Source organism: Cornus florida, unplaced genomic scaffold, assembly GCF_030987335.1.
Source record: "Cornus florida cultivar Cherokee Brave unplaced genomic scaffold, ASM3098733v1 CherokeeBrave_3.0.0_Hap2_Chr02, whole genome shotgun sequence".
NCBI lineage: Eukaryota > Viridiplantae > Streptophyta > Magnoliopsida > Cornales > Cornaceae > Cornus > Cornus florida.
The window spans coordinates 3,178,935-3,189,575 of record NW_026775572.1 but is presented as its reverse complement, the minus strand read 5'-3'; the positions used below and the strand labels follow the sequence as shown (position 1 = coordinate 3,189,575).

The following is a 10,641-nucleotide window of genomic DNA, read 5'->3' as shown; positions in this document are numbered from 1 at the left end:
CTCGGTGGCACCCGAATCTACAATTTTCAAAAATAACTATTTTGCCCCTGGGGGCTTATTTGTCATATTTTCGATCTTTTGCTTCCGCATCAGTTTTTGTTGAGTTCCACGACCTCATGGAAGGTCACTTTGATTTCTTAGAGTCTTGTTTTCTGTTTTTGCTTCCGCATTCGGATCCGTTATCGGGTCAACCTTCGGTTCATCACAGGACACGCCATAGTTGTCAAAGGCGCCTCCAGGCGCCATCTCAGCGCCTCTAGAACCTTAAGGCGCATGGGTTGCAGAAGGCGAGCGCCTTTTCTTACTTACTAGTTAAAGTTAAATTTATTGCAGCTTCATAACAAGAAAAGAAATAGGCTCGCTCAAACAACGTTGAATGATTTAGTGTTCATCAAATATAATAGAGCATTGAGGCGTCGATATAATATGCATGACACTCTTGATCCCATTTTACTCAATGACATTGATGAGAGCAACGAGTGGTTGACGGGGAGGATGGATGATTCTGATGCAGAACATGATCTAGTCTATGAAGATGATTCCTTGACATGGGGTGATGTTGCTAATTTTGCTGGTATTGGAGAGGCAAGCAGGCCGCAACGGTCTACTAGATCAAAATCTAGTTCTAGTTCACGGTTACCAACAAAGGGAGCAGGAAGTTCTTCAGTTCGACTTGTGGATGAGGATGATTCAGATGAGATAGAAGAGGATCCTGAGAATTATGAATCATTTAGTGACGATCAAAATGATGTTATGCTTATTGATGACGAGGATGATATTTAGATTCATTGGTGATATTTATGTTTGTTTTAGTTTTATCTTATACTTCTCCTTAGTTGACTTTTGCATCTTTATGTTAATATGTTTGATTATTCACTGTTTTGAACTCAAGTACTTGATTTACTTGGTTTTGGCATCTTTATGTTGAATATTTAACTTAAGTAATTCATTTAGTTGATTTTTACATCTTTCTATATACTATTGCATGATTTGCATCTTTAATACTTTATTGGGTGGGTTTTGTTTTTTTTTTTTTTCAACGTGCGCCTTGTTTCAGTTGGGCGCACGCCTCGCCTTGCGCCTTGCGCCTCAGGCTCCAGGAGGCATTTGCGCTTTTATGCGCCTTGAGCCTTTAACAACTATGGGACACGCTGGCCTAAAAACCAGGGTCGTCACAAAATAATTACAACCAAATTAATTCAGCTTTATTTCTTCTTGGAACTGAATTAGAGATGCAAAGAACACATGGCAAAAAGATAGAGTTAGTAATAAAACTTGCCTGTAAGACTTTGGTTAAAATTCTTAGCACTGTCTTCCTAAGGTTTTCCGGCAACGTCTACTGTTCTCAACTCCCCTGTTTCTTCTGCCTCCAATACGTGGTTAGGGTTCTAAACCACCCTTGGCAGCCTTATACAGATATATTTATAGGCCAATCCTTTAACCCTAATTCTAATCCTAATTCTAGACGAAAAACAAGGCGGCTACAGGTTGAAGAAAAACTAAATCCCTAATTAATTCCTACTGATGTATTTAATACTTAAAATATAATTCACTTAAATACTTAAAATATAATTCACATAAAGAAAAACGATAAATGCCACAAAATAATTAAGTCAATTTATTTATACAAATAAACAAGTAATCCAATTAATTAAATAAAACAAAGTGATATCAATTAAAACAACAAGTAACTTAAACAATAAATCAAATAATGACAATTAATGCCAAAAAAATACAAATAAATCTAATAAAATGCAACTATATAATAAATTAAATTCCAGGAATATCCTTTTAAAATTAGGGTATTACAACAGACTTCAAAGAATGCCTTCAAAATGCTGGATTAGAGGACCTCAAATTTTGTGGTATTTTCTACTCTTGGTCTAATAAGAGTATGAGAAATGTTTGTCTTGCTAAGAAACTTAATAGGGCTTTGGTAAACCCAATATGGACATCCTCCTTCCTACTCTCAGAATGCAATTTCTCACCCTAGGTATCTCAGGTCACAACCCTATTTTGGTCACATGAATCTCTTTATACCAAAGAGTTGTATACCCTTTAGGTTTTTTAATGCATGGACTTCTCATCAACAATTATCTTCTTCTGTGCATGGGGTTTGGTGTACCTAAATCAAAGGCACTGCAATGTTCCAAGTTGTCCAAAATCTCAAAAAGTTAAAACACACCCTTAGAACCAATTATGGGAAAGAATTCTCTAAGATTGATTCCAAACTTCATGTTGTGAAACTTGAGCTTCAATCATGTTAAATGGACCTTGACTCATCACTTAGTGATACCACTCTTAGACAATTCGAAAGGGCACTCACTACTTAGTTTTTAAGATTAGGGGAAATCGAAGAAGATGTACTAAGGCATAAATCAAGAATGACTTGGCTAAAGCTTGGGGACTGTAATTCGATCTTCATTTTTCCATAGATCACTCACCTCCAGGAACAACAAGAAGAATATAGTCTCTCTCATTTTGCACAATGGTTAAATTATTGAAGATATGTAGGCCAAATAAAACTTCAGGTTGTCAATCACTTTCAGAACTTGCTAGGCTACTCACCCCTTTCTACACACCACATCAGTAAGTTATTACCATTCATTACCAAACAAGTACCTTCCAATCTACATTATTAGCTTGAAGAAATGCTAACCCAAATGGAGATTCAAAGCTACATGATGAACTTAAACAAGGATAAAGCACCAGGTTTAGATGGATATAATGCCCTATTTTTCCAAAGTGCTTGGGGAATAGTTGGTAAGTTAGTCACAAAAGCCATTTTAGAGTTCTTTTGCAATGACAAACTTCTTATAAAGGCAAACAATACCTACATATCCTTGGTCCCTAAATGTCAAAATCCAAACTCACTTCATGATTACAGGCACATCTCTTGTGTTAACACCATCTACAAGTTCATTTCCAAATTGAGATAAAATAAGTTACCGGCAACACTTCCTCATACAATTAATCAATCCCAAGCTGTATTTATTCATGGTAGGAGGATTACAGACCCTATCCTACTAGCTCATGAGCTTCTAAGAGGTTACCATAAGCACAATAGACCTGTAAGATGTACAATCAAGGTGGACCTAAAGAAAGCTTTTGACTCTGTCAAGTGGGATTTCATCATCAGCTGTCTCACACTACATAACTATCCACAAAAGTTCATTTCATTGATTCATGCATGTATTTAATTCTTATCCCTCATTCACTATTGCTCTAAATGGTAAATTTTAGGGATTTTTCAAAAGTAAAAGAAGGTTAAGGCAAGGGGATCCCATCTCACCCTTCATTTTTGTCATTATTATGGATGTTTTCTCATCAATTGTAAGCAACTATGTGGAAAGGGTGTCCTCTTTCAAATACCATTGGAGTTATCGAGAACAAAAAATCACTTACTTGTCCTATGTAGATAACTTGTTATTAATGTGCCATGGAGACATTACCTCAGTTTCAGTCCTGAAATCTGCACTTGTTCTCTTCTGCTCAATGTTTGGCCTTGATATCAACCTCTCAAAAATTGCAAGTTACTTCTCTGGAATTGATAACCACACACAAAAGTAAATTACTTCACTAGTTGGCATTGAAGTTGGCATTCTCCCAGTGAGATATCTTGGGGTGTCATTGAGCACTACCAACTTAAAATCACAAGATTGCAACTTATTGATAAACAAAATCACACATAGAATCTCCAATTGGGCATCTAAATCTCTCTCATATGCAGGAAGACTGCAATCAATCAAAGCTGTGTTAGTCTCTACATAAAACTACTGGTGCAATATCGTTATTCTACCAAAATGAGTAATAGATGGATTCAACAAGATATTCAGATGTTTTCTTTGGTCAGGTCCAGAAATGAAATCTTTTGGTACAAAAGTTGCTTGGAGTATGGTTTGTAGACCTAAAGTTGCAAGTGGGTTGGGGATTCCTAATTTGAAGGTTGCAAATAGAGCTGGGATTATAAGGTATATTTGGAACTTGCTAATAGATGATTCAAATAGACTTTGGGTCAATTGGTGCCAATGTCACATCCTTAAGTTTAGAAATCTTTGGACACTCAAATACCTATAGCCTTGTTATTGGAGTTGGAGGAAAATCCTTCAACTTAGGCATCTTGCAAGGCTTCTCATCAAAAACACTATTGGCAATGGTGCTAACACATCCTTTTAGTGGGACAACAAGGCTCCAGGAAGGCCTATTAGCTCAAGATTCCCACTCATTGTTCTCACATAAGTTGTATTTAATGATGGCACGACAGTGGATAGTTTCATTATAAACAACAATTGGGTATTCCCTGTTATTATCACCAATGTCATACTTGAATTGTTCTCCGTACCTCCACCATACTTATCCTGAAGAGACACTAAAAAGTGGACTGCATCTCCATCTGGTCTGTACACATTCAAGTACACTGCAGCATAGTTAGCAAGTGAGTTGCCATCTATCCATGGGCACAACTTGGTTTGGCAATCTCCCACAATCCAAAGAATAAAGTTCAATCTTTAACTGGCTGTCCAATCCAAATTGTCAACTTTTGATAGCAAATCAAAAGCCAAACATCATAATATAATCTGTTTTATGCCAAAATTCACTTGAATCACATGAACACCTATTCTTTAATTGCACCTTCATATCACCATTTGGAGATTTATCAGATACAAATGCAACATCTTCACTGCATGCAATTACAAATTGGGAAGCTTTAGTAATGTGGATCAGTTACAAATGGAAAACAATTAAATACACCTACTAATCTACAGAGGAAGTTGTGCTTATCTTTAGTGGTGTATCATACCTGGGAAGAGAGGAATGTTTTTGAATTTACAGAGTTGAAACTGGGGTTTCTAAGAGATCACTTTTCAACTAAATTGATCCTCAAGTAATGGAATGTCTCTCCATCATGTTGTCGACCCCCACCATGTCCATCGGACTAAGTTGTGGCAGCATAGCTGCAAGAATTTTGGTTGTTTATCGGAATGAATTGCGGACAGCCTCCATTAACGGCTGATCAGGCCGTTTGTGGTGGTTATCTTCTTAATTTTGACTGAGCTTGTCCTTGGGTTGGGCTTTGCCCTTGGTTGCTTAACTTTCATCATTTAAAAAAAAAAAAAAAAAAAATTCACATCTATTTTTAACATATTTATTCTACATTTTAAAACATTTTTAACCCGAAATAATATATTGAAAATAGATATAACTCTTTAGTTAAATCATAAATATGTTGAAAATAAAAATAAACGTAGGCACGTAAATAAATAAAATAAATAAATAAATAATTTACAACACCAAGGTGATGCGAGAGAGGATTGAGCTTCTTAAATATGAGGTTATATTGAACTAGAACTAGAGATACCCGCTACAGTTAAGTATATCCCATCGGAAATTTCGAATTGCAACCGTACGTCTTAAATTGTTGTCGACAAAAAAGAAACCTACTTAAAAACGTCGACCAGCAAAGGAAATAAATGTCATCTTTACGAAATAGATTATCCATTTGGTGTACAAGTTGATGGGTAAAAGGAATGAATACGACCGGTCAGCATAAAAGTCAACAAAAGCACGATCCAGTGCGACGTATTTCCATAGTTTAGTTTTGACACGTGTTGGATAAAAGTATCTTTGATTTTGAATGGCAATTTTGACCAACCAAAATTAGGCCAAAAGCTTATTGTCATATTTTAATATTTGGGTTGTGTTTATTGACCCGTTCAATTTATAGGATTTGAGTTTTATACTTAATCTTCTATACAATGAATTCGTTTCATAAAACTGGTCATGTTCATATAAATCATCCTAGTTAAACATGACTAATTATACTTTTCTTTTTTAACCATGGCAAAAAAAAAATTTATTTTTACCTTCACAACAAATTAACCTACTGACTTATCCAATGGAAACTTCAATTTTTCCCCACCTATTTTGATGAAATTAGAACAAGTGGTAGAGCAAGAAATATAGTTCATGGACAAGTCACTCTTCACTGAAACTCGAATCCTAACTTTTATTTGAAAAGTAGGAATTCGATACTATTAAATCATTGATCCGTTAAATTTACTTCTTTTCTATCTTATCAATAAATATAAATATTATTATTATATTTTACGTTGGCAAAAAATTTACACATTTACGTTGTTCATTTTCAGGAAATCGAATCATCTTTGGGAAAAGTCTTTAGTCAAAACAGAGGCCAGACGCTTTAAAGTTTAAACCCAGCTCGTTGAAGCTGAAGAAACTAAAGTCAAGTAGAGGCTTTCAAGACTACCCACGCCTTCATTTTGTTATATCCGCGCTGCTCATTAGTTGCGGAGTATTGCCCACGCAAGCAAGCTACAAACAATCAGTAATTTAAAAATATATATGGGCTGTGATTTGTGACTTAATGGATGTAATTTTAAAAGGTCAAGCAAGCTCTGATTTACAATTTACAAATCCTGTTAATAAAAAAACAATTAATTGGGTTGTGCGATGAAGGTGATGTAAATTAGCATTTGTGTCAAACCAATCTGACTACTTCACCACACACATTATTACTATTCTCAAAACTTCTATACGATGCGAAAAATCAACATCTTTTATCTTAATTTCATATCAATATTGGAGTCCACTAATATTAACCGACGTCAAAAAGAGGGTGGCGTAGTAGAAAAAGTTTCGTCTAAAATAGTTTCCAGATTGTGATTTGAAATGAAATCTCTCCATATATATATATATATATATATATTTTATTCCCTTTTTGAAAATAAATAATCAGTTAAAAAGTACAAATTAATAAATTAATTAAAAGACTCGTGAGAAGCCACTTACTAATTGTTTAGATTAGTCGTTAATTAATACAATCAACAATCGTAATGATATCACAGTACACAAGCCACTGCGGATTATTTGGTTCAATCACGTTCAGTGACTTCAGTCTATATATGCTATGCTGTTGTTTGGCCTAGTGCGTTATTTAGGCTTTGAGCCTTCATTGTTCAGTTATTTTCTCTTACCAATTACCCAAAATAATTATAATATTAATAACAATGATATCACAAAAAAAAAAAAAAGAACTTAATCATTCACATCACAAAATATATTTATATGTTCATCTCATATCAATTATTACTACGTAGATTCAGTGGATTGAAAATTTGAAATAGGGCATCATATTTGACAAAAAAAAACGAAAAAGAAAAAAAAAGAAAAAAGGGTATCATATATCATAATCCCATAAAATATTGTTGATTTTATAAAGTAAAGCACTTATGGCGATAAAATTCAAATTAAACACTTCATTAAATTTCAAATACATAGATTAAAATAATATAATATTACTTTTGAGAGTACTGAATTAAATCAATGCATATATGCCTAGAAACTATATATAGAATGGAAGGAAATTTTTTTAGTTAATAGAATTTTTACGAGCCTCCAATCCAATAAGCCTTATTATTTAGCTTTTTTACACTACAATGTCTTATTTATTTAGTTCTTCCGTCATGGATATGGATGTGATAAAGGAAGATTATATATAGTAACTTACCGAAAAAAAAAAAAAAGATCATAGATAGTAACCTTTATTTTAATTTAATTAGTAGAAACTAGATTAATTATGTGAGGCTCTTATATATCCAACAATTCTAATTTCAATTTATCTATATTGTGGCAGCTTATGAAAATTTAAATCCATCATGAACTAAATTTATTGGTCACTCCAAATTCTAATATAATCAACATCGATCATCACAGATTCCAAAAATTTTAGAAATAAATAAATAAAAAGAGAAGAATAAGAAGATAAGATAAAGAAATGAGTAAATAAAATAAAAACAAAAACAAAAATAGAAAACAACATATCATCATCTTTCAGTAAAGGACTTCGTGAACTATAAGAGCATCTTCACTAACATGTTAAAATATATATTTTTTTTGTGTAAATATATATTGCCGGATGTTTAATTTTTTTTTTTTTTTTTTTTAGTTTGTTAAAATACAATGCAACATTACTAATGTATAAAATTGTTGTATATTTTACACATTCTTTTTATACAATCACATCAACGTATTTTCTTTATTCTCACTCTTTTTCATTTTACTAACGAATTAATTATATATTAAATAGGTTTGTAAAAATTATGTGAGGTCCATGACATTATTTAGTTGTTATTGAGATATATTTTTAAACAAAAGATATAAAATAATTACTAAAGATAAAAATAAATAATTTAAAATTTTTATACAAATTTATTATAACACCTTAAATTTGCACAAAAATATATATACAACCATCAGAGATGCTACAAGTAACTACCGCTGTATGTTGAAAAAAAGTATCACATGTATGACTTGTATCTATTTTTCCTCTTTTATCCATAGACCCAGAAATAGAAAGAAAAAAGATAAAGAAAAAACGTGGCCCCATGTCTGTTTTTTTTTGGTTCGTCTTTTTAAGCATGGCCTTCCCATCTCTCTATAAATGAGAGCCACCGCCAACCCTAAACTTCCCTCATCCATTTGCTCAAATAAAAAACTTCACTATCAGCAATCAACCTACATATAGAGAGAGAATTATAGAGAGAGAAAAAGAAGAGATGAGAAACCCATCCTTGGCGACAGCATCATCATCATCAACAACGAGCAGCAAAACTCCATGTTGCACCAAAGTGGGACTGAAGAGAGGGCCATGGACACCTGAGGAAGATGACCTTTTAGCTAACTACGTCAGGAAAGAAGGCGAAGGACGGTGGCGTACGCTTCCCAAAAGGGCCGGTTTGCTCCGCTGCGGCAAGAGTTGCAGGCTCCGGTGGGTCAATTATCTCCGGCCCAACGTTAAGAGAGGCCAGATCGCTCCTGACGAGGAAGATCTCATTCTTCGCCTTCACCGATTGCTTGGAAATAGGTATTTATATATATATAGGATTGCTTCGATCATATTTATGTCTTCCTTTTGCAACTTCGCGATACCTTAAATTCTCAAATCACAATCATCCTTTGAGTACATCACTTATTTCTTCTTTACCCTTCTAGGGTTTTACCTCTATCTTTCTCTCATATATGTACACACATATGTATATATGTATATTAATTCCAAGATTACTCAATAGGTGTCATCCATGTATCTTTTTAGGGTTTTTTTTTCCGAAACTTTTTAGGTTTCAACTCTTCCTCTGTCTCTTAAAAGTATCTATATATGTATCTATTTTAATCGCAACCATATTCAACAGCTGTTTGGGTTTTAGCTCTCTCTGTCTGGTATCTATCCCTCTTATATATGTGTGTGTTTTAATCCCAACCACACGATATATAGGTGCCATGTGTGTGTGGGGTTTTGGGTGTTTCTGAAATGGGATTTTGCACTGTATAGGTGGGCTTTGATAGCTGGAAGAATCCCAGGACGTACAGATAACGAGATCAAGAACTACTGGAATACGCATCTAAGCAAGAAGCTCATCAGGCAAGGAATAGATCCAAGGACTCACAAGCCACTCAAGCTTTACCCTAACCTCAACTCCTCAAGAAATGTTGATTCCACATCACCAAATCTCAACCCGACTCCCAACCCTAACCCTAATTCTTTGGGATTAGAGCAAATCCGCGGGTGCAATCAATCCACCACCAACAGGATTGCTGCAACTTCCGCAGCTACTAACCTTGATCACCATCAAAACCGGCCTGTCGTCAATGATGATAATGATCAGAAGAGGCAAAATTATGTTGGGCTGATGATGGAATCACAAAACAATCATGGAAATTATAGCAACAATGGACAGGATATTGGGTACTGCAATGATGATCCATTCTCTTCATTTCTGAATTCTTTGATAAACGAGGATGTGTTTGCCAATCAACAGCTCAGTAACTTGATTGCACCATCTTCTTCCCAACCGGTAGTATCTTCCATGCCGACCTTCAATTATGGCAATGTCTGGGAAGGTGGACTCACATCAACCATGGCTGCTTTGAGTACTGATGATCAAAAAGGGTTTAATAATCATTTCTCTAGATCAATAGAGTAGTACATCAAGATTAAAATAGGTTGTACTTGTTATATTTTGTGTGTGATATCGTTCTAATTAATTTGTTTTATGTATGGAAAATATATGCATCAGGTAAGGAAACCCTAGATTGCATGCTAGCTTGTTAATTATAGACAGTGATAGCATATATAGGGTTGATGACATATGTATTTATCTTATCGTAAACAATCGAAGTGTTGTTCTTTCTTGTCTTCTCTCTTCACTTCCTTAACAACTTGTGGAAAAGCTAACTACAAAGAAACAATTTGCTTCGGAATGAATGTGCATTCGGTAAGCTTGGAAGAAAAATTGGCGGCAAAACTATCACATCATTTTACCCAAATTAAGTAGGAGCTCAACACAAGGCCATTGGCGAAGGTGGTATGAACTCTCCTTCATGCACAAAGAGGAAGCCGAGTGGTTAGAGGACCACATAAGGTAACAAATGTGGTGCGTCTGTGTGTGCGTCTGTGTTTTTTTTTTTGGGTAAGTTGTGTGTCAGTGTGTGGATGTGAGTGTTGCTTACATACCGAAAAGAATAATTAAATAGATATTCTTAGCTAGACTCGAATCGTGAGAACTCGTACTTTGTTTGGTACACCATTTCACCATATTTATCATTGCTTTTGAATTAATGAAT

General features: G+C 34.5%; 1 protein-coding gene across 1 annotated transcript; it reads left to right on the top strand.

The window, feature by feature from the left end:
* The first annotated feature begins 8,305 nt into the window (after positions 1-8,305).
* Positions 8,306-10,209, top strand: LOC132293133 (transcription repressor MYB5-like). Its single transcript, XM_059790474.1, has 2 exons — positions 8,306-8,884; positions 9,350-10,209. The coding sequence occupies exons 1-2, from the start codon at positions 8,577-8,579 to the stop codon at positions 9,999-10,001; spliced, it is 960 nt and encodes a 319-aa protein (XP_059646457.1). The 5' UTR covers positions 8,306-8,576; the 3' UTR covers positions 10,002-10,209.
* Positions 10,210-10,641: the final 432 nt, after the last annotated feature.

Excerpts from the sequence above, each read along its gene's own strand:
- LOC132293133 (XM_059790474.1), top strand. The coding sequence starts at position 8,577 with ATGAGAAACCCATCCTTGGCGACAGCATCATCATCATCAACAACGAGC. Across the intron at positions 8,885-9,349 it reads CACCGATTGCTTGGAAATAG|GTGGGCTTTGATAGCTGGAA; the intron begins GTATTTATATAT and ends TGCACTGTATAG.